The sequence below is a fragment of the Pseudophryne corroboree genome, chromosome 8 (genome assembly GCF_028390025.1).
Source record: "Pseudophryne corroboree isolate aPseCor3 chromosome 8, aPseCor3.hap2, whole genome shotgun sequence".
Classification (NCBI taxonomy): domain Eukaryota; kingdom Metazoa; phylum Chordata; class Amphibia; order Anura; family Myobatrachidae; genus Pseudophryne; species Pseudophryne corroboree.
The window spans coordinates 391,742,733-391,767,624 of record NC_086451.1 but is presented as its reverse complement, the minus strand read 5'-3'; the positions used below and the strand labels follow the sequence as shown (position 1 = coordinate 391,767,624).

The 24,892-nt window shown below is 48.4% G+C and overlaps 1 protein-coding gene across 4 annotated transcripts in view; it reads right to left on the bottom strand.

The window, feature by feature from the left end:
• Positions 1-24,892, bottom strand: part of LOC134949241 (cytochrome P450 2F2-like) — a 157,386-nt gene that overhangs the window by 19,109 nt on the left and 113,385 nt on the right. For all 4 annotated transcript variants that reach the window (XM_063937714.1, XM_063937716.1, XM_063937715.1 and 1 more), the window contains 3 exons: positions 4,922-5,063; positions 4,644-4,828; positions 4,428-4,569 (listed from right to left, as the gene is read on the bottom strand). In XM_063937714.1, the coding sequence (XP_063793784.1) occupies positions 4,428-4,569; positions 4,644-4,828; positions 4,922-5,063 (469 nt within the window). The remainder of the gene's footprint in view (positions 1-4,427; positions 4,570-4,643; positions 4,829-4,921; positions 5,064-24,892) is intronic.

The window sequence follows — 24,892 nt, the reverse complement described above, 5'->3', positions numbered from 1 at the left end:
TACAAGCTATAGACACATTGGCAGTGCCGTAACTAGGTGTGGGCAAACGGTGCTTTGCCCACAGCGCATTTGCCCTGTGGGCGCATACCATTCGCATCCACCCCCGACTGGCCACCTTCGTAATGTGTATGTGCAGGACAGCTGCGGCGCTGTCCATTGAATACATTACAGGAGGCAGCCGCAGCGCCTCTCCCCAGGGTGCTTACCCCTCCCTCATGATGCTGGCGATGGCAGGCAGCAGCGCCTGTAGCAGGAACAAGTGAGGAGATCAGCGGGGATGGGGGCGGAGATGAGCGGGAGGAGGAGACACAGGACAGGAGCCGGCGAGAGAGTAGCGGGGAACAGGCAGGCTACATACAGTTCTTACACGCATATCCCCGCTGCCTGCCGGTTTAGTAATCCAAGGCCTCCTTCCCCCCGCTTACCCTGTCACTTACTTAGTGTACCCGCTGGTGACGCTGTGTCAGCCCTTCACACCCTGTCTCTTTCCACCTGCCGCAGCCGTCACCGAGGAGCCCGCAGTTATGTGTATGCTACTGCCGGGCACAGGTAGTGTGTGTGACAGACTGCAGCAGCCACCTTCAGCCCAACGCTATGCTGCAGACAGATACCCTCGCCTTGGTGAGTCCTGACAGTGGCATCCTTATCGCTGTTTCTAAGTCCAGTATGTATTTATGTGCAGTATATTATAAATACATATATATATACAAATACATATATATTGGGGGACTCTGCCTGCCATAATGTGTAAAAGGAGGACCTATCCTGCCGTAACGTGTAAAAAGGGGGACGCTGTCTGCCGTAATGTGTAAAAAGGGGACGCTGTCTGCCGTAATGTGTAAAAAGGAGGCGCTGTCTGCCGTAATGTGTAAAAAGGGGACGCTGTCTGCCGTAATGTGTAAAAAGGAGGCGCTGTCTGCCGTAATGTGTAAAAAAGGAGGCGCTGTTTGCCGTAATGTGTAAAAAAGGAGGCGCTGTTTGCCGTAATGTGTAAAAAAGGAGGCGCTGTTTGCCATAATATGTAAAAAGGAGGCGCTGTCTGCCGTAATGTGTAAAAAGGGGACGCTGTCTGCCGTAATGTGTAAAAAGGGGACGCTGTCCGCCGCAATGTGTAAAAAGGGGACGCTGTCTGCCGTAATGTGTAAAAAGGAGGCGCTGTTTGCCGTAATGTGTAAAAAGGGGACGCTGTCCGCCGCAATGTGTAAAAAGGGGACGCTGTCTGCCGTAATGTGTAAAAAAGGAGGCGCTGTTTGCCGTAATGTGTAAAAAAGGAGGCGCTGTTTGCCGTAATGTGTAAAAAAGGAGGCGCTGTTTGCCGTAATATGTAAAAAGGAGGCGCTGTCTGCCGTAATGTGTAAAAAGGGGACGCTGTCCGCCGCAATGTGTAAAAAGGGGACGCTGTCTGCCGTAATGTGTAAAAAGGAGGCGCTGTTTGCCGTAATGTGTAAAAAGGGGACGCTGTCCGCCGCAATGTGTAAAAAGGGGACGCTGTCTGCCGTAATGTGTAAAAAAGGAGGCGCTGTTTGCCGTAATGTGTAAAAAAGGAGGCGCTGTTTGCCGTAATGTGTGAAAAAGGAGGCGCTGTTTGCCATAATGTGTAAAAAGGAGGCGCTGTCTGCCGTAATGTGTAAAAAGGGGACGCTGTCTGCCGTAATGTGTAAAAAGGGGACGCAGTCCGCCGTAATGTGTAAAAAGGGGACGCTGTCTGCCGTAATGTGTAAAAAGGGGACGCTGTCCGCCGTAATGTGTAAAAAGGGCACGCTGTCTGCCGTAATGTGTAAAAAGGGGACGCTGTCTGCCGTAATGTGTAAAAAGGGGGCGCTGTCTGCCGTAATGTGTAAAAAGGAGGCGCTGTCTGCCGTAATGTGTAAAAAGGAGGCGCTGTTTGCCGTAATGTGTAAAAAGGAGGCGCTGTCTGCCGTAATGTGTAAAAAGGGGACGCTGTCCGCCGCAATGTGTAAAAAGGGGACGCTGTCTGCCGAAATGTGTAAAAAGGAGGCGCTGTTTGCCGTAATGTGTAAAAAGGGGACGCTATCCGCCGCAATGTGTAAAAAGGGGACGCTGTCTGCCGTAATGTGTAAAAAAGGAGGCGCTGTTTGCCGTAATGTGTAAAAAAGGAGGCGCTGTTTGCCGTAATGTGTAAAAAAGGAGGCGCTGTTTGCCATAATATGTAAAAAGGAGGCGCTGTCTGCCGTAATGTGTAAAAAGGGGATGCTGTCTGCCGTAATGTGTAAAAAGGGGACGCTGTCCGCCGCAATGTGTAAAAAGGGGACGCTGTCTGCCGTAATGTGTAAAAAGGAGGCGCTGTTTGCCATAATGTGTAAAAAGGGGACGCTGTCCGCCGCAATGTGTAAAAAGGGGACGCTGTCTGCCGTAATGTGTAAAAAAGGAGGCACTGTTTGCCGTAATGTGTAAAAAAGGAGGCGCTGTTTGCCGTAATGTGTGAAAAAGGAGGCGCTGTTTGCCATAATGTGTAAAAAGGAGGCGCTGTCTGCCGTAATGTGTAAAAAGGGGACGCTGTCTGCCGTAATGTGTAAAAAGGGGACGCTGTCCGCCGTAATGTGTAAAAAGGGGACGCTGTCTGCCGTAATGTGTAAAAAGGGGACGCTGTCCGCCGTAATGTGTAAAAAGGGCACGCTGTCTGCCGTAATGTGTAAAAAGGGGACGCTGTCTGCCGTAATGTGTAAAAAGGGGGCGCTGTCTGCCGTAATGTGTAAAAAGGAGGCGCTGTCTGCCGTAATGTGTAAAAAGGAGGCGCTGTTTGCCGTAATGTGTAAAAAGGAGGCGCTGTCTGCCGTAATGTGTAAAAAGGGAGACTCTGTCTGCTGTAATGTGTAAAAAGGGGACGCTGTCTGCCGTAATGTGTAAAAAGGGGACGCTGTCCGCCGTAATGTGTAAAAAGGGCACGCTGTCTGCCGTAATGTGTAAAAAGGGGATGCTGTCTGCCGTAATGTGTAAAAAGGGGGCGCTGTCTGCCGTAATGTGTAAAAAGGAGGCGCTGTCTGCCGTAATGTGTAAAAAAGGAGGCGCTGTTTGCCGTAATGTGTAAAAGGGAGGCGCTGTCTGCCGTAATGTGTAAAAAGGGGGGCGCTGTCTGCCGTAATGTGTAAAAAGGGGACGCTGTCCGCCGTAATGTGTAAAAAGGGCACGCTGTCCGCCGTAATGTGTAAAAAGGGGACGCTGTCTGCCATAATGTGTAAAAAGGGGACGCTGTCTGCTGTAATGTGTAAAAAGAGGACGCTGTCTGACGTAATGTGTAAAAAGGGGATGCTGCCTGCCGTAATATGTAAAAAGGGGCTCTGCCTGGTGTCGTGGCGCTACTGTGCGGCGTAAATTGAATAATGGAGACTACTGTGCATAATTATGAACTGGTATTATTTTGTGGCCACACCCCTTTCCCATGAAGCCACGCCTCTATATTTTTTGCGTGCGCCTACGGCGCGCACTGCCGCTGGTTTACGTTAAGGGGGGGCGCCAATGCCGTTTCTTGCACACAGCGCTAAAATATGTCTAGTTACGGCACTGCACATTGGTACTCTTTATTTCTGTTTCACTTTGGAATAAATGAGTAAACGGACATCTTTTGACCACACAGGGACAATAAAAGGACATAACATCATTCTTAAGGGATGTATTATTTCTGTTTCAGTATTTGTTTTTAATCATTTGTGATGATTGTCATATGTAGACGTTTGTACCACCAGCGACCGTAATTGTGTCACTCCCTCCCCCTTTTTCCATTTTCTGTAAACCACGCAGCTAATTTAATCTTCTCCATTGTGTTTAATAACAATTTCTCAGCTATAAGAATACAGCTTATTTCTGTATATATAGTATTACCATACTGATTGAGCATACTTATTTTTATGCTAAAAATTGTCAAAATGATTGTGTATTGTTTATTGTTCTGCAATGATCCCAGTTTGTTTTCCATATTGTTTAGTCACACCGTTCATGAGAAATGTATGGACCGTCCATGAGAAATGTATGGATGTGAATGTGTGCTCAGTTTTAATTTGAGAGTGATCACATTGTAACTTGTATCATGTGTTTGACAGTGTCCATACATTGGAGGAAATGTAACAGCGTCCAAGTGTGCCAGAAGTGCGGAATGTCAACTGAGAATGGCTGGGTTTTTTTTTAAAGCAGCAATCATTTACAAGGTAAACCCAGCCCTAGTCTACTTATCATAAAATTAAGGATAACTCTGAGAGATGCATCATTGTTTAACTTAATGCAGACCACGTCTCTTGAACTTCTAAGATGCTACCTCCACACTTTCACCCGAGGGGCTGGAGAGTGGGTACTGGTGAGTGGTTTGTGGAGGGAGGGGGGGCAGCAGGCTGAAGTTTTGTCTAGGGTGTTGAGAAACCTTGCAGCGGCCCTGAGTACAGGAGGGGGATCTGCAGAGACAGGGTGACCCTCACCTGCTGAGAATGGCATCAGTGCATTGTTCTTCTTAAACTTCCCATTTCCATCCAGAAAGTTGTTTGGGTTAAATTCCTTAGGGTTGTTGAACTGGGTCGTGTCATAGTGTACACTAGTCAGTAGTGGGAGGATGACTGTTCCCTGGCAATATGGGAAAAAAAGGTTTAAAACACTTAACATTTTTTATTGTTTAATTTTCTTTGTACTAGGGTTACCTTGCGCAATGTATAATTGCGAAACTCGGTGTCCTTTGTCAGCTCATGTAAAACATTCAGTGGAGCTACATCAGCAAATCTCTGAACCTCGTGTATAAAAGCTTCAGTATAAGGCATCTTATGTCTGTCCTCATAATTTGGAGGTTGGCCACAAAGGACATCGTCTACCTCTTGGTAGACCTTCTCTGTGGAGACAGAATATAACATAATTCTTGTATGAAAGAAATATCTGGTATAATGATGATAATTTAATGACTTGTCCTGGACAAAGCACATACCTGCTACATTGGGGTGTTTCATAAGTAGTAAAAGCGTGTAACACAATGTGTTGCCCAAGCTTTCGGTTCCGCCAAAGATCAAGATCAGGACGCTCATCAGCAAAGTGTTGGTATTATAGTAGGCAGCTTTGGTTTTCTGTTCCTGGGATATGAAAAGAATTGATCATATGGGGAAAATAGGTGGGTATAGATGCATAAATCAAATAGGCATTCTGTAGAGGGATTTGGGATTAATAACTATTATTGTATGGTGAACCTTGACAGCCCCAATAGTGTTGAGCACACAGTGTAAAATACAGATGTATATACAGGGTTGTACTGGCTCCATGGGGACCCCCCCCCCCGGTGGGCCACACTGCACGGGGCCCCACCTCCTCCTTTAGGAATCAGGGGGGTCATTCATATCTGATCACTGCAGTGTATTTTTGCACAGCAGGCGATCAGATCAGAAGTGCGCATGTACTGCAATGCGCAGGCGCGTCGGATAGCTACAACGGGCATCGCTGGTCAGCAACGGGATGGTGCAAAGGATCCATTTGCATGGGCATATGCAAGGTGATTGTCAGGAAGAGTCCATTTGTGGGTGGCAACTGACCGTTTTCAGGGAGCATCCAGAAAAACGCATGCGGGCTCAAGCGTTTCCAGGGAGGGTGTCTGACGTCAGCTCCGGCACGATCAGCAGGATTCAATCGCACTATGGAGGTCATTCCGAGTTGTTCGCTCGCAAGCGGATTTTAGCAGATTTGCTCATGCTAAGCCGCCGCCTACTGGGAGTGAATCTTAGCATCTTAAAATTGCGAACGATGTATTCGCAATATTGCGATTACACACCTTGTAGCAGTTTCTGAGTAGCTCCAGACTTACTCGGCATCTGCGATCAGTTCACTGCTTGTCGTTCCTGGTTTGACGTCACAAACACACCCAGCGTTCGCCCAGACACTCCTCCGTTTCTCCGGCCACTCCTGCGTTTTTTCCGGAAACGGTAGCGTTTTTTCCCACACGCCCATAAAACGGCCTGTTTCCGCCCAGTAACACCCATTTCCTGTCAATCACATTACGATCGCCAGAACGATGAAAAAGCCGTGAGTAAAATTACTAAGTGCATAGCAAATTTACTTGGCGCAGTCGCAGTGCGAACATTGCGCATGCGCATTAAGCGGAAAATCGCTGCGATGCGAAGATTTTTACCGAGCGAACAACTCGGAATGAGGGCCTATAAGAGTAAGTCCTGGGCTGCGCAGAGACTACACAAACTAATTTTTAGCAGCTCAGCTACACATGCAATCACACACTTGCACGGCAAAAATGCAATCCCCCTGTAGGCGGCAACTATCTGAATGCAGGACAGCAAAAAAAGCAAGCCCAGTGATCAGATCTGAATGACCCCCCAGGTTCTAGACTGCGCACTTGAATTATACATATGATTCCTTATACTGCACAGGACTATTCTGTATTATCTACATTGCATTGGTGTTATTAATCTGCTACATTATCATACATGCACTAGCAGTATTTACAGGCTGTAGTTACATGAATGTTATGTGTAGTTATGTGACCAGTCACATTACCTCCCCCTACATACCGCACCCTCACAATCCCGTTGGTCAGCATGCCGACCAACAGGGACTATTCCCACTCGTGGGTGTCCACGACACCCATAGTGTGGGAGTATAACCAGTGGCTGATCGCCGGTCACGCAATACACACCCGTATTTACTATACTGTATTTATTTATCAAGGGGTCCTGAACATGCACTCTCAGATGGTCAGCGAATACTCTCTGGCAGCTGGCCACACCCCTTCTGGAGACTGTACACACTCCTACACATGGGCCCCTACCACTGTAGTCCCCAGGTGGACCATTCATGCCCCAGTCTGATACTGTGTATATATATATATATATATATATATATATATATATATATATATATTTCTCTAACGTCTTAGAGGATGCTGGGACTCCGTAAGGACCATGGGGATAGACGGGCTCCGCAGGAGACATGGGCACTTTAAGAAAGACTTTGACTCTGGGTGTGCACTGGCTCCTCCCTCTATGCCCCTCCTCCAGACCTCAGTTTGATACTGTGCCCAGTGGAGACTGGGTGCATTTCAGGAGCTCTCCTGAGTTTCCTGTAAAGAAAGCATTTTAGTTAGGTTTTTTATTTTTAGGGAGTCTGCTGGCAACAGACTCCCTGCATCGAGGGACTGACGAGAGAGAAACAGACCCACTTCTCTGAGTTTCAGGGCTCTGTTTCTTTGGCTACTGGACACCATTAGCTCCAGAGGGATCGGTACGCAGGTCTCACCCTCGCCGTCCGTCCCAGAGCCGCGCCGCCGTCCTCCTCGCAGAGCCGGAAGTAAGAAGCCGGGTGAGTATGTGAGGAAAAGACATCACAGGCGGCAGAAGACTTCAGGATCTTCACTGAGGTAACGCACAGCACTGCAGCTGTGCGCCATTGCTCCCATTCACCTCACACACCTCGGTCACTGTAAGGGTGCAGGGCGCAGGGGGGGCGCCCTGGGCAGCAATATAAACCTCTCCTGTGGCATATATGTATATATACATGTACAGCTGAGCACTGTACATGTATATAAAGAGCCCCCGCCATGTTATTGGAAATTTAGAGCGGGACAGAAGCCCGCCGCCGAGGGGGCGGGGCTTCTCCCTCAGCACTCACCAGCGCCATTTTTCTCCACAGCACCGCTGAGAGGAAGCTCCCCGGACTCTCCCCTGCTTGACACACGGTGAAAGAAGGGTTTTAAAGTAGAGGGGGTGCACATAATTGGCGCATATACATTACAAAAGCGCTACTGGGTAAACATACTGTGTTTTTTCCTGGGTCATATAGCGCTTGGGTGTGTGCTAGCATACTCTCTCTCTGTCTCTCCAAAGGGCCTGGTGGGGAACCTGTCTTCAGAAAAGAGCTTCCCTGTGTGTGTGGGGTGTGTCGATACGTGTGTGTCGACATGTCTGAGATTGAAGGCTCACCTAAGGAGGAGGGGGAGTGTATGAATGTTAGGTCTCCGTTGGCAGTGCCGACACCTGACTGGATGGATATGTGGAATGTTTTAAGTACTAATGTTAATTTATTGAACAAAAGATTAGACAAAGCTGAAGCTGGGTTACAGTCAGGGAGTCAAAGCATGCCTGTCCCAATGTCGCCTGGACCTTCGGGGTCTCAGAAGCCCAAATAGTTGACACAGATACCGACACGGATTCAGACTCCAGTGTCGACTACGATGATGCAAAATTACAGCCAAGGGTGGCTAAATGTATTTGATATATGATTATCGCTATAAAAGATGTTTTGCATATCACTGAGGAACCCCCTGTCCCTGACACGAGGGTACACATGTATAAGGGAAAGAAACCTGAGGTCACCTTTCCCTCCTCACATGAGCTGAACGAATTATGCGAAAAAGCGTGGGAAACTCCAGACAAAAAACTGCAGATTCCCAAAAGGATTCTAATAGCGTATTCTTTCCCGTCACAGGACAGAATACGGTGGGAATCCTCCCCTAGGGTAGACAAAGCTTTGACACGCTTATCAAAAAAGATAGCGCTTCCATCCCAAGATACGGCTACCCTCAAGGATCCTGCTGACCGCAAGCAGGAGGTTACCTTGAAGTCCATTTACACACATTCTGGTACGTTACTCAGACCGGCTATTGCGTCGGCCTGGGTTTGTAGTGCTGTAGCAGCATGGACAGATTCCTTATCAGCGGATATTGAGACCCTAGGGCATATCAAAGATGCTGTCTTATATATGAGGGATGCTCAAAGAGACATTAGTTTACTGGATTCCAGGATAAACGTTATGTCTATTTCTGCTAGGCATGTCTTATGGACCCGACAGTGGACAGGTGATGCCGACTCCAAGAGGCATATGGAGTTGTTGCCTTACAAGGGTGAGGAATTGTTTGGAGAGGGCCTCTCGGACCTCGTCTCCACGGCTACGGCAGGTAAATCGATTTTTTTGCCATATATTCCCTCACAATCTAAGAAAACGCCTCATTATCAAATGCAGTCCTTTCGTTCCAATAAAAGCAAGAGAGTACGTGGATCGTCCTTTCTTGCCAGAGGTAAGGGCAGAGGTAAAAAAAACTGCATAACACAGCTAGTTCCCAGGAACAGAAGTCCTCCCCGACCTCTGCAAAATCCACCGCATGACGCTGGGGCTCCCCTGAGGGAGTCCGCTCCAGTGGGGGCACGTCTTCGACTGTTCAGCCACATCTGGGTTTACTCACAGGTGGATCCCTGGGCAATAGAAATTGTTTCCCAGGGTTACAAGCTGGAATTCGAAGAGGTACCTCCTCGCCGTTTTTTCAAATCGGCACTACCGACTTCCCCCCTGGAAAGGGAGATAATGTTACATGCGATTCACTAATTGTGTCTTCAACAAGTGATGGTAGAGGTTCCCCGGCTTCAAAGAGGGAAGGGGGGTACTACTCAACTCTGTTTGTGGTCCCGAAACCGGACGGTACGGTCAGACCCATTTTGAATTTAAAATCCCTGAACCTTTACTTAAAACGGTTCAAGTTCAAGATGGAATCACTCAGAGCGGTCATCGCCAGCCTGGAAGGGGGAGATTTTATGGTATCTCTGGACATAAAGGATGCATACCTGCATGTTCCCATATATCCTCCTCATCAGGCGTACCTGAGATTTGCGGTACAGGATTGTCATTACCAATTTCAGACGTTGCCGTTTGGGCTTTCCACGGCCCCGAGAATTTTCACCAAGGTAATGGCGGAAATGATGGTGCTCCTGCGCAAGCAGGGTGTCACAATTATCCCATACTTGGACGATCTCCTCATAAAAGCGAGATCACGGGAGAAGTTGCTGAACAGCGTATCACTTTCACTGAATGTGTTACAGCGACACGGTTGGGTTCTCAATCTTCCAAAGTCGCAGCTGAATCCTACAACTCGTCTGCTCTTCTTGGGCATGATTCTGGACACAGACCAGAAGAGGGTTTTTCTTCCGACAGAAAAGGCTCAGGAACTCATGACTCTAGTCATGAACCTGTTGAAGCCAAAACAAGTGTCAGTGCATCATTGCACTCACGTCCTGGGAAAAATGGTGGCGACATACGAAGCCATTCCCTACGGCAGATTCCACGCAAGGACCTTTCAGTGGGACCTATTGCACAAATGGTCTGGGTCACATCTGCAAATGCATCAGCGGATTACCCTGTCCCCCAGGGCCAGAGTATCTCTCCTGTGGTGGCTGAAAAGTGCTCACCTTCTAGAGGGCCGCAGGTTCGGCATTCAGGACTGGATCCTGGTGACCACGGACGCGAGCCTCCGAGGTTGGGGAGCAGTCACTCAGGGAAGAAATTTCCAAGGCCTTTGGTCAAGTCAAGAGGCTTGTCTTCACATCAACATCCTGGAACTACGGGCCATATACAACGCCCTACGTCAAGCGGAGATCTTACTTCGCGATCGACCAGTTCTGATTCAGTCAGACAACGTCACCGCAGTAGCTCATGTAAAGGAGCAGAGTGGCGATGGCGGAAGCCGCCAGAATTCTTTGCGGGGCGGAAAATCATGTAAGCGCTCTGTCAGCAGTGTTCATTCCGGGAGTGGACAACTGGGAAGCAGACTTCCTCAGCAGACACGACCTGCATCCGGGAGAGTGGGGACTTCATCAGGAAGTCTACGCACAGATTGCAAGTCGGTGGGGACTGCCTCAAATAGACATGATGGCGTCCCGTCTCAACAAAAGCTACAAAGGTATTGCGCCAGGTCAAGAGACCCTCAGGCGGTAGCTGTGGACGCCCTAGTGACACCGTGGGTGTTCCAGTCGGTCTATGTGTTTCCTCCTCTTCCTCTCATACCCAAGGTGTTGAGGATAATAAGAAAAAGAGGAGTGAGAACAATCCTCATTGTTCCGGATTGGCCACGAAGGACCTGGTATCCGGATCTGCAGGAAATGCTCACAGAAGATCCGTGGCCTCTTCCTCTAACGCAGGACCTGTTACAACAAGGTCCCTGTCTGTTCCAAGACTTACCGTGGCTGCGTTTGACTGCATGGCGGTTAAACGCCGGATCCTAGCGGAAAAGGGTATTCCGGATGAGGTCATTCCTACGCTAATAACGGCTAGGAAGGACGTGACATCTAAACATTATATCACCGAATATGGCGAAAATATGTTTCTTGGTGTGAGGCCAGGAATGCTCCTACGGAAGAATTCCACCTAGGCCGTTTTCTTCACTTCCTACAAACTGTAGTGAATTTGGGCCTAAAATAAGGCTCCATTAAAGTTCAGATTTCTGCCTTATCCATTTTCTTTCAAAAGGAATTGGCCTCTTTACCTGAAGTGCAGACTTTTGTGAAGGGAGTACTGCATATTCAGCCTCCTTTTGTACCTCCAGTGGCGCCTTGGGACCTTAACGTGGTGTTAAGTTTCCTTAAGTCACATTGGTTTGTGTCACATTGGTTTGAACCACTTAAAACAGTGGAGTTGAAATATCTCACTTGGAAGGTGGTCATGTTGCTAGCCTTGGCTTCGGCTAGGCGAGTTTCGGAATCAGCGGCTTTATCACATAAAAGCCCCTATCTGGTTTTCCATATGGATAGAGCGGAATTGCGGATCCGCCCTCAATTCCTACCTAAGGTGGTATCATCCTTTCACAGGAACCAACCTATTGTCGTGCCTGTGGCTACACGTGACTTGGAGGATTCCGAGTCACTTGATGTGGTCAGGGCTTTGAAAATTTATGTGGCCAGAACGGCTAGGATCAGAAAAACAGAAGCACTGTTTGTCCTGTATGCAGCCAACAAGGTTGGCGGCCCTGCTTCAAAGCAGACTATTGCGCGCTGGATCTGTAACACGATTCAGCAGGCGCATTCTACGGCAGGATTGCCGTTACCGAAATCGGTTAAGGCCCCTTCCACTAGGAAGGTGGGCTCGTCTTGGGCGGCTGCCCGGGGGGTCTCGGCACTACAGCTGTGCCGAGCTGCTACTTGGTCGGGGTCAAACACCTTTGCAAAGTTCTATAAGTTTGATACCCTGGCTGAGGAGGACCTCCTGTTTGCTCAATCGGTGCTGCAGAGTCATCCGCACTCTCCCGCCCGGTTGGGAGCTTTGGTATAATCCCCATGGTCCTTACGGAGTCCCAGCATCCTCTAGGACATTAGAGAAAATAAGATTTTAAACCTACCAGTAAATCTTTTTCTCGTAGTCCGTAGAGGATGCTGGGCGCCCGTCCCAAGTGTGGACTACTTCTGCAAGACTTGTAGATAGTTATTGCTTACATAAGGGTTATGTTATGGTTTCATCGGGTTTGAACCGATGATATGTTGTTTTTCATACTGTTAACTAGATAGTATATCACAAGTTATACGGTGTGATTGGTGTGGCTGGTATGAATCTTGCCCTTGGATTAACAAAAATCCTTTCCTCGTACTGTCCGTCTCCTCTGGGCACAGTTTCTCTAACTGAGGTCTGGACGAGGGGCATAGAGCGAGGAGCCAGTGCACACCCAGAGTCAAAGTCTTTCTTAAAGTGCCCATGTCTCCTGCGGAGCCCGTCTATCCCCATGGTCCTTACGGAGTCCCAGCATCCTCTACGGACTACGAGAAAAAGATTTACCGGTAGGTTTAAAATCTTATTTTTATATATATATATATATATATATATATATTATAGATGAGCGGGTTCGGTTCCTCGGAATCCGAACCCCCCCTAACTTCACCCATTTTACAAGGGTCCGAGGCAGACTCGGTTCCTCCTGCCTTGCTCAGTTAACCCGAGCGCGCCCGAACGTCATCATCCCGCTGTCGGATTCTCGCGAGATTAGTATTCTATATAAGGAGCCGCGCGTCGCCGCCATTTTCACTCGTGCATTGGAGATGATAGGGAGAGGACGTGTGCAGCGTTCTCTCAGTTGTGCTCAGTGTGCTGCAAATATCTGTGCTCATTGTGCTGAAAATATCTACGTTCTCTGCCTGAAAAACGCTTAATATCTGTGCTGCATTGTACTATATAGTAGGAGGACAGTGCATAATTTTGCTGACCACCAGTATATAATATATAGCAGTACGGTACGGTAGTCCACTGCTCTACCTACCACTGTGTCGTCAAGTATACTATCCATCCATACCTGTGGTGCATTTTAGTTGTTGTGCGCAGTAGTAGGAGGACAGTGCATAATTTTTCTGACCACCAGTATGTAATATATAGCAGTACGGTACAGTAGTCCACTGCTCTACCTACCTCTGTGTCGTCAAGTATACTATCCATCCATACCTGTGGTGCATTTTAGTTGTTGTGCGCAGTAGTAGGACAGTGCATAATTTTGCTGACCACCAGTATATAATATATAGCAGTACGGTACAGTAGTCCACTGCTCTACCTACCTCTGTGTCGTCAAGTATACTATCCATCCATACCTGTGGTGCATTTTAGTTGTTGTGCGCAGTAGTAGGAGGACAGTGCATAATTTTGCTGACCACCAGTATATAATATATAGCAGTACGGTACAGTAGACCATTGCTATTGATATATTACTGGCATATAATTCCACACATTAAAAAATGGAGAACAAAAATGTGGAGGGTAAAATAGGGAAAGATCAAGATCCACTTCCACCTTGTGCTGAAGCTGCTGCCACTAGTCATGGCCGAGACGTTGAAATGCCATCAACGTCGTCTGCCAAGGCCGATGCCCAATGTCATAGTAGAGAGCATGTAAAATCCAAAAAACAAAAGTTCGGTAAAATGACCCAAAAATCAAAATTAAAAGCGTCTGATGAGAAGCGTAAACTTGCCAATATGCCATTTACGACATGGAGTGGCAAGGAACGGCTGAGGCCCTGGCCTATGTTCATGGATAGTGGTTCAGATTCACATGAGGATGGAAGTACTCATCCTCTCGTTAGAAAACTGCAGTGCCACTCCTAGATGGGCCAGGTGTTTGTGTCGGCCACTTGGGTCGCTTAGCTTAGCCACACAGCTACCTCATTGCACCTCTTTTTTTCTTTGCATCATGTGCTGTTTGGGGACTATTTTTTAAATCTGTCATCCTGTCTGACACTGCAGTGCCACTCCTAGATGGGCCAGGTGTTTGTGTCGGCCACTTGTGTCGCTTAGCTTAGCCACACAGCTACCTCATTGCACCTCTTTTTTTCTTTGCATCATGCGCTGTTTGGGGACTATTTTTTAAATCTGCCATCCTGTCTGACACTGCAGTGCCACCCCTAGATGGGCCAGGCAGGGCCGGTGCAATGTTTCACAACACCCTAGGCAAAAATTCTGCATACTGCCCTCGATCAACTTGGAGTGACCCTCTATATTAGGCCAAAGCAATTTACACACACACACACACACACACACACACACAATAAATTAGTAACACACGCAGTCACAAAATACATGAGTGGCATATGCAGTCCATCTCAATAACCTGTCATTAATGGTTAACAGATTCCCTCTGTATGGTAACAAACAATAGTGTGTTGCTGAACTGGCTAACAATGTGTCAATGCAAATCAGAATCATTAAAGGGCAGTTCAAAATAAGTCTGCCACATAGATGGGTACAATGTATAAGTTAGCTAGCAGTGAAAGTATTACTGATTAGTTTAGATTCAATGATGTATCTACCACAATAAAACCATGCATGGGCACACTGGATGTGAATCATAGAGTCGACAGTAACTAGGACAACAGTCACTAGGTCGACCACTATTAGTTGACAGTGACTAGGTCGACACCCGTTCGCCCAGACACTCCCCCGTTTCTTCAGACACTCCTGCGTTTTTCCCAGAAACGTCAGCGTTTTTCCGCACACTCCCATAAAACGGCCAATTTCCGCCCAGAAACACCCACTTCCTGTCAATCACACTACGATCACCAGAACGATGAAAAAACTTTGTTAGGCCGTGAGTAAAATAACAAACTTTTGTGCTAATTTACTTGGCGCAGGCGCACTGCGAACATTGCACATGCGCAGTTTGCGACTAATCGCTCTGTAGCAAAAAAAACTAACGAGCGAACAACTCGGAATCACCCCCAATGTCGGCATGGAAAAAGGTGGACATGAGTTTTTTATGGGTTTTTTGTGTACTTTTCTTCTAAAGTGACGGGGAACCCCAATTAGTGCTCCATGTCCCCTTGCATGGCTCGCTTTGCTCGCCGTGCTTCGGGCAAAATGCCTCGCTCCGCTACTGCTGCGCTCAGCACAGGTTACTATTCCCAGTTGTAGTCCACGTGGATCGTAAAGTATGAAAAAGTAAAAAAAATAAAAAAAAATAAAAAACTCATGTTGACCTTTTTCCATGTCGACATAGTATATGTCCACTTAAAGACCGGATACCGGGCACACTCAGGGGTGATAGAAAAGAAGGTCTCACGATGTATGAGCTCTGTAGGGTCGCAGTGATGACAGAGTGACCATGTCTGCAGAGCCGGCACTCTAGAGAGGAGATGGGGGGTATATAGAATGTTTGCTATTGGAAAAATGGAGTCAGATTGTTACTGTTGAATTCAATTAATTAAATTCAGCGCAGGGACACTGCCGACACATGATCCAATGACAGCACTCTGGAGAGGAGAAGTAGAGAAATGAGGTGTGGGCAGAGGAGAGGAATAGAGCTGGAGAGGGGTAGAACAAAGTTCCGGTGAGGTGGAGAGCCGCTGCTGCCTGCTATATGTGATGTATACTCACGGTGGACAGCAGTGAGCGCGTCCTGCCACTGCTGTGACCAGATAGAAGGACAAAAGAGTGGGCGGCTGTGGAGAGCGGTCGAGTCAGCAGCGTACCCTGTTGCAGTGCCCTGTTTTGAATTGAATCATTGAACTAAAATTTCTTAACATTATTCCTGATATTTTCGCCAACCCTAGATATTTCTTTCTAGAGTTATGCCCCATGTGAAATTTATCTCAGAGGCTATAAAGTTAAGTTTAGTGGAATTCCATTTTTTCATAGACAAGAGTGCCCCAACAAGAGAGTTTCTTTCTTTCTTTTTTCTGTCCAGAGAGAGAGGGTGTCAAGGAAAGAGAGGGAATGAGAGAAAGAGAGCAGAGCGAGAGAGAGAGGGTGTTAGGGAGAGAGAAGGAAAGAAAGGGGAAAGAGAGAGTGATGGAGAAATAAAGAGGAATGAGAGGGGAGAGAGAGTGAGGGGGCAGAAAGGAAGGAGAGAGACGGTGTCAGGGAGAGGGAAAGCGAGTGGGGGAGAGACAAAGGGTGTCAGGGAGAGAGAGAAGGGAGCAAGAGAGAGAGTGTGTCAGGGAGAGAGAGAGGTGAGAGCCAGTGAGAGGGAGGGGGAGCGAGCTAGAGTGAGAGACAGAGGGTGTCAAGGAGAGAGCGTGTCAGCGAGAGAAAGAGGGAGAGACAAAGAGAGGGAGAGAGAGGGGGGGAGACAGAGAGGGAGGTGGAGCAAGTGGGAGAGAGCGAGGGTGTCAGGGAGGGAGAGAGGCAGAGAGGGGGAAGCAAAAGAGAGGGAGAGAGTGTTGGGGAAAGAGGGGGATAGAGAGGGACAGATTGAAGGGAGCAAGAGTGAGACAGAGGAGAGATACAGAGAGAGGGAGGGGTAGTGAGTGGGAGAAAGAGCACATCCGGGAGAGAAAGAGAGGGGTGGGGAGAGAGGGTGGGGAGAGATCGAGAGAGAGGGGGAGAGATATAGAGGGTGAGAGAGCGAGAGAGAGGGGGGGGAGATAGAGAGGGGGAGAGAGAGAGGAGAGAGGGAGAGAGAGATATATAGAGAGGGGGAGAGATAGATAGATAGATAGATAGATAGATAGATAGATAGATAGATAGATAGGGAGAGAAAGGGAAAAGGAAGAAATGGAAAGGGGAGAGAAAGAGCTTGGGAGAGAGAGGGTGAGAGAGAGAAAGGGGAGGGAGAGAGAGAGAGTGGGGGGAGATAAAGAGATGAATAGAGAGGGGGAGAGATAGAGAGAGAGGAGATGGAGAGGGGGAGAGAGAGAGTGAAAGAGGGGGAGAGCTAGAGAGATAGAGAGCGTGAGGGAGGGATGGGGAGAGACACTACCTGTCCCAGCCTTGCTAGACTTCAGCACAGGTCTCTGATGGGGGCAGGCACTTCACGGCATTAGGCCCCGCCCCCTTTCCACCCGCGCATTCCCCTGCTGCCAGGAGCCAGCCAAGTAGAATGGTCCCGCAATATTTGTCGCGTACTGGGGGCCCCTGGATGACCGCCCGTCTGTCCTACAATCCGGCCCTGCACACATACACAGCACGCCGGCACTACAGAGCCTCAGCAGTGCCATCACCAGGCCAGACTCCAGCTGCAGGAGAAGAAATGCCCGGTGTCCCCAGCGCTGCCATAGTCACACTCACCATATGCCCTCCAGACCAGTTGGTGCCCCTGCTGCCCAGGATCCATCAGTTTTGTCATCATGCAGGGGGGTCCCGGCGGAAGTGGCTGTCCAGTCTGCCCACAGTACAGCAAATTACTGGAGAAGGGGGGGGGGGCGGCATCAGGTCACGGTGTATGAAGCACATGGGGGGACCACCTGACGCTGATGTCCCCTCTGGCAAATTAGAAAAGGGATGGGCGGGCGCACAGACTGCAGCATGCAAGTGTTAAAGGATGAACTGATCTCAGAGATCATTTACTACCATTACCGGGTGCCAGGCAACCTCAGCGGGCCGCCCTTCAGGTCCCGGCACCCATGGGCAGCTGCCTAATGGAAGCGCCGGCCCTGGGGCCAGGTGTTTGTGTTGGCCACTTGGGTCGCTTAGCTTAGTCACACAGCTACCTCATTGCACCTCTTTTTTTCTTTGCATCATGTGCTGTTTGGGGACTATTTTTTAAATCTGCCATCCTGTCTGACACTGCAGTGCCACTCCTAGATGGGCCAGGTGTTTGTGTCGGCCACTTGGGTCGCTTAGCTTAGTCACACAGCGACCTTGGTGCAGCTCTTTTTTTCTTTGCATCATGTGCTGTTTGGGGACTATTTTTTAAAGTGCCATCCTGTCTGACACTGCAGGGCCACTCCTAGATGGGCCAGGTGTTTGTGTCGGCCACTTGGGTCGCTTAGCTTAGTCACACAGCTACCTCATTGCACCTCTTTTTTTCTTTGCATCATGTGCTGTTTGGGGACTATTTTTTAAATCTGCCATCCTGTCTGACACTGCAGTGCCACTCCGAGATGGTTCAGGTGTTTGTGTCGGCCACTTGGGTCGCTTAGCTTAGTCACACAGCGACCTTGGTGCACCTCTTTTTTTTCTTTGCATCATGTGCTGTTTGGGATCTATTTTTTAAATCTGCCAACCTGTCTGACACTGCAGTGCCACTCCTAGATGGGCCAGGTGTTTGTGTCGGCCACTTGGGTCGCTTAGCTTAGTCATTCAGCGACCTCGGTGCAAATTTTAGGACTAAAAATAATATTGTGAGGTTTTCAGAATAGACTAGAAATGAGTGGAAATTATGGTTATTGAGGTTAATAATACTATGGGATCAAAATGACCCCCAAATTCTATGATTGAAGCTGATTTTGAGTGTTTTTGTAAAAAAACACAGAATCCAAAACACACCAGAATCCGACAAAACATTTTCAGGGAGGTTTTGCCAAAACGCGTCCGAATCCAAAACACGGCCGCGTATCCGAATCCAAAACCAAAACACAGAACCCGAAAAATGTCCGGTGCACATCACTAAATATATATATATATATATATATATATATATATATATATATATATCCTCTACAAAGAGCCCACACATCCACTCTTAATGCTAGAAAAAGGTTTTATCTCATAGTAGAAAAAATAAGATTTTAAACCTACCGGTAAATCTTTTTCTCGTAGTCCGTAGAGGATGCTGTGACTCCGTAAGGACCATGGGGATAGATAGGCTCCGCAGGAGACATGGGCACTTTAAGAAAGACTTTGACTCTGGGTGTGCACTGGCTCCTCCCTCTATGCCCCTCCTCTAGACCTCAGTTAGAAAACTTTGCCCAGAGAAGACGGACAGTACGAGGAAAGGATTTTAGTTAATCCAAGGGCAAGATCCATACCAGCCACACCAATCACACCGTATAACTTGTGTTAAACTAACCAGTTAACAGTATGAAAAACAACATAGTTTCGGTCCAAAACCGAGTAAACTATAACATAACCCTTATTTAAGCAATAACTATATACAAGTCTTGCAGAAATAGTCCGCACTTGGGACGGGCGCCCAGCTGCCTCTACGGACTACGAGAAAAAGATTTACCGGTAGGTTTAAAATCTTATTTTCTCTAACGTCCTAGAGGATGCTGGGACTCCGTAAGGACCATGGGGATTATACCAAAGCTCCCAAACGGGCGGGAGAGTGCGGATGACTCTGCAGCACCGATTGAGCAAACAGGAGGTCCTCCTCAGCCAGGGTATCAAACTTATAGAACTTTGCAAAGGTGTGACCCCGACCAAGTAGCAGCTCGGCACAGCTGTAGTGCCGAGACCCCTCGGGCAGCCGCCCAAGAAGAGCCCACCTTCCTAGTGGAATGGGCCATAACCGATCTTGGTAACGGCAATCCTGCCGTAGAATGCGCCTGCTGAATCGTGTTACAGATCCAGAGAGCAATAGTCTGCTTTGAAGCAGGAGCGCCAACCTTGTTGGCTGCATACAGGACAAATAGTGCTTCTGTTTTTCTGACTCTAGCCGTTCTGACCACGTAAATTTTCAAAGCTCTGACCACATCCAGGGACTCGGAATCTTCCAAGTCACGCGTAGCCACAGGCACAACAATAGGTTGATTCATATGAAAAGATGAAACCACTTTAGGTAGGAATTGAGGACGAGTTCGCAATTCCGCCCTATCCACATGAAAAACCAGATAGGGGCTTTTATGTGATAAAGCCGACAATTCCGAGACTCGCCTAGCCGAAGCCAAGGCTAGCAACATGACCACCTTCCAAGTGAGATATTTTAACTCCACCGTTTTGAGTGGTTCAAACCAATGTGACTTAAGGAAACTTAACACCACGTTAAGGTCCCAAGGCGCCACCGAAGTTACAAAAGGAGGCTGAATATGCAGTGCTTCCTTTACAAAAGTCTGTACTTCAGGTAGAGAGGCCAATTCCTTTTGAAAGAAAATGGATAAGGCCGAAATCTGAACTTTTATGGAGCCTAATTTTAGGACCAAATTCACTCCAGTTTGCAGGAAGTGAAGGAGACGACCCAGATGGAATTCCTCCGTAGCAGCATTCCTGGCCTCACACCAAGAAACATATTTTCTCCATATTCGGTGATAATGTTTCGACGTCACGTCCTTCCTAGCCTTTATTAGCGTAGGAATGACCTCATCTGGAATACCCTTTTTTTTTCTTTCTAGGATCCGGCGTTCAACCGCCATGCCGATCAAACGCAGCCGCGGTAAGTCTTGGAACAGACAGGGCCCCTGCTGCAGCAGGTCCTGTCTTAGAGGAAGAGGCCACGGATCTTCTGTGAGCAATTCCTGTAGATCCGGATACCAAGTCCTTCGTGGCCAATCTGGAACAATGAGGATTGTTCTCACTCTTCTCTCTTATTATTCTCAACACCGTGGGTATGAGAGGAAGAGGAGGAAACACATAAACCGACCGAAACACCCACGGTGTCACCAGGGCATCCACAGCTATCGCCTGAGGATCTCTTGACCTGGCGCAATACCTTTTTAACTTTGTGTTGAGACGGGACGCCATCATGTCTATTTGGGGCAGTCCCCACCGACTCGCGAATCTGCGCGAAGACTTCCTGATGAAGTCCCCACTCTCCCGGATGCAGGTCGTGTCTGCTGAGGAAGTCTGCTTCCCAGTTGTCCACTCCTGGAATGAACACTGCTGACAGTGCGCTTACATGATGTTCCACCCAGGGAAGAATCCTGGTGGTTTGCGCCATTGCCACCCTGCTCATTGTGCCGCCTTGGCGGTTTACATGAGCTACTGCGGTGACATTATCCGACTGAATCAGAACTGGTTTGTCGCGAAGTAATGCCTCCGCTTGACGTAGGGCGTTGTATATGGCCCTCAACTCCAGGATGTTGATGTGAAGACAAGTCTCTAGACTCGACCAAAGACCTTGGAAATTTCTTCCCTGTGTGACTGCCCCCCAACCTCGGAGACTTGCATCTGTGCTCACCAGGATCCAGTCCTGAATGCCGAACCTGCGACCCTCTAGGAGGTGAGCACTCTGCAGCCACCACAGGAGAGACACCCTGGCTCTGGGGGACAGGGTGATCCCCTGATGCATTTGTAGATGCGACCCGGACCACTTGTCCAGTAGGTCCCATTGGAAGGTCCTCGCATGGAACCTGCCGAAGGGAATGGCTTCGTACGATGCCACCATTTTCCCCAGGACTCGAGTGCAGTGATGCACTGACACCTGTTTTGGCTTCAATAGGTTCCTGACCAGAGTCATGAGCTCCTTAACTTTTTTCCATTGGAAGAAAAACCTTCTTCTGGTCTGTGTCCAAAATCAAGCCCAAGAAGGTCAGACGCGTCGTAAGAACCAACTGTGACTTCGGGATGTTGAGAATCCAGCCGTGTTGCTGTAACACCTTCAAAGACAGAAACACGCTGTCCAGTAACTTCTCCCGAGATCTCGCTTTTATGAGGAGATCATCCAAGTACGGGATAATTGTGACCCCTCGCTTGCGCAGGAGCACCATCATTTCCGCCATTACCTTGGTGAAAATCCTCGGGGCCGTGGAAAGCCCAAACGGCAACGTCTGAAATTGGTAATGACAATCCTGTATAGCAAATATCAGGAATGCCTGATGAGGAGGAAATATTGGAACATGAAGGTATGCATCCTTTATGTCCAGGGAAACCATAAAATCCCACCCTTCCAGGCTGGCGATGACCGCCCTGAGCGATTCCGTCTTGAACTTGAACTTTTTCAAGTATAAGTTCAGGGATTTTAAATTCAAAATGGGTCTGACCGAACCGTCCGGTTTCGGAACCACAAACAGGGTTGAGTAATAACCCTTTCCTTGCTGCAGTAGAGGAACCTTGACCACTACTTGTTGAAGACACAATTTTTGTATTGCATTCAACACTAACTCCCTCTCTGAGGGAGCCGCAGGTAGAGCCGATTTGAAAAACCAGCGAGGAGACACCTCCTCGAATTCCAGCTTGTATCCCTGAGAAACAATTTCTATTGCCCAGGGATCCACCTGTGAATGAACCCAGATGTGGCTGAAAAGTCGAAGACGTGCCCCCACTTGAGCGGACTCCCCCAGGGAAGCCCCAGCGTCATGCGGTGGATTTTGCAGAGGCCGGGGAGGACTTCTGCTCCTGGGAACTAGCTGTGTGCACCTTTTTTCCTCTGCCCTTATCTCTGGCAAGAAAGGACGAACCTCGTACTCTTTTGCTTTTATTCGAACGAAAGGACTGCATTTGATAATGAGGCGCTTTCTTAGGCTGTGGGGGAACATAAGGCAAAAAATTCGATTTACCTGCCGTAGCTGTGGAGACGAGGTCCGAGAGGCCTTCTCCAAATAACTCCTCACCTTTGTAAGGCAAAGACTCCATATGCCTCTTTGAGTCGGCATCACCCGTCCACAGCCGGGTCCATAAGACTCGCCTAGCAGAAACAGACATAGCGTTTATTCTGGAACTGAGCAAACAAATGTCTCTTTGAGCATTCCTCATATATAACGCAGCATCTTTTATATGCCCTAGGGTCATTAAAATGGTATCCTTATCTAGGGTCTCAATTTCCGTAGATAAGGAGTCTGTCCATGCTGCGACAGCACTACAAACCCAGGCCGACGCCATTGCCGGTCTAAGAATTGTACCTGAATGTGTGTAAATGGACTTCATGGTAACCTCCTGTCTGCGATCAGCAGCATCCTTGAGGGTAGCCGTATCTTGTGATGGCAGCGCTATCTTTTTTGACAAACGTCTTAAAGCCTTGTCCACCTTAGGAGAAAACTCCCATTGTATCTTATCCGTCTGCAGGGAAAGGATACGCCATAAGAATCCTTTTGGGAATCTGCAGCCTCTTGTATGGAGATTCCCAAGCCTTTTCGCACAGCTCGCTCAGCTCATACGAGGATGGAAAAGTGACCTCAGGCTTTTTCTCTTTATACATGTGTACCCTCTTGTCAGGGACAGGGGGTTCCTCCGTGATATGCAAAACCTCTTTTATTGCAATAATCATATATCGAATGCCCTTAGCCACTTTTGGCTGTAATTTTGCCTGCTCATAGTCGACACTGGAGTCTAAATCCGTGTCGGTATCTGTGTCCATTATTTGAGACAATGTGCGTTTCTGAGACCCGGAAGGTCCCGGTGACACAGGGACAGGCATGGTCTGACTACCTGACTGTTCCCTAGCCTCAGCCTTGTCTAATCTTCTCTTGTGTAATAAATTTACATTAGCACTCAAGACATTCCACATCTCCATCCAGTTCTGTGTCGGCGCTGCCGACGGAGATATGACATTCATACACTCCCCCTCCTCCTTAGGTGAGCCTTCCACTTCATACATGTCGACACACGCGTACCGACACACCCCACACACACAGGGAAGCTCTTATCTGAAGACAGTTCCCCACCAGGCCCTTTGGAGAGACAGAGAGAGAGTATGCCAGCACACACCCCAGCGCTATATAACCCAGGCAAAACACAGAATGTTTCCCCAGTAGCGCTGAAATAACTTGTTTTTAGCCAATTATGTGCCCCCCCCTCTTGAAAAACCCACTGTCACCTCAGTAAGCAGGGGAGAGTCCGGGGAGCTTCCTCTCAGCGCTGTGCTGTGGAGAAAAATGGCGCTGGTGAGTGCTGAGGGAGAAGCCCCGCCCCCTCGGCAGCGGGCTTCTGTCCCGCTCAAATTATTCAAAAACATGGCGGGGGCTCTTTATATACATGTACAGTGCCTAGCCGTACATGTATATATGTGTTTATGCCATAATAGAGGTTAATATTGCTGCCCAGGGCGCCCCCCCTGCGCCCTGCACCCTTACAGTGACCGGAGTGTGTGAGGTGTATGGGAGCAATGGCGCACAGCTGCAGTGCTGTGCGTTACCTCAGTGAAGATCGCAAAGTCTTCTGACGCCTTTGAAGCCTTCTTTCTTCTCATACTCACCCGGCTTCTATCTTCTGGCTCTGCGAGGAGGACGGCGGCGCTGCTCTGGGACGAACTCCAGGGTGAGACCTGTGTTCCGACTCCCTCAGGAGCTAATGGTGTCCAGTAGCCTAAGAAACAGGACCTTGAAACTCAGAGAAGTAGGGCTGTTTCTCTCTTCTCAGTCCCACGATGCAGGGAGTCTGTTGCCAGCAGTGCTCCCTGAAAATAAAAAACCTAATTAAAATACTTTCTTAGCAGGAAACTCAGGAGAGCTCCCTGCAGTGCACCCATCACCTCTGGGCACAGTATCAAACTGAGGTCTAGAGGAGGGGCATAGAGGGAGTAGCCAGTGCACACCCAGAGTCAAAGTCTTTCTTAAAGTGCCCATGTCTCCTGCGGAGCCCGTCTATCCCCATGGTCCTTACGGAGTCCCAGCATCCTCTAGGATGTTAGAGAAAGCAGTCAGATATTTACACACTGCATGTCCCTGGTATAATGTCAACAGCCGTTTGGGTGCTCCAAATGCACCTTCATCATGGTCAACTGATGCCACAAAGAGCCCAATTATATAGCATTACTGATGTGTACAAACATACTCACCTGTGTAGCGCTATTCCCGCAGCATTAACAGTGGATCATACTTGCCTACCTGACCCTCTCCATGAGGGGGAAAATGCTCTGTACGTGGACATTCCTGGTAATGTATGATTGCCATCACCTGTGGTGAAACACCTTTCTTATCAATTAACTAGCTCACCACAGGTGATGACAATCATACATTACCAGGAAAGTCCAGGAACAGAGCATTTTCTCCCTCATGGAGAGGGTCAGGTAGGCAAGTATGCAGTGGATGTGCGGGCTCTCTGTGTAGGTTATGGCAACAATAGTATGTGCTGGCACTCTGTATTATTATTTGTTCTATTTGGTTTCTTGATGTGTACGACAGGTCTTTTACTGACATATA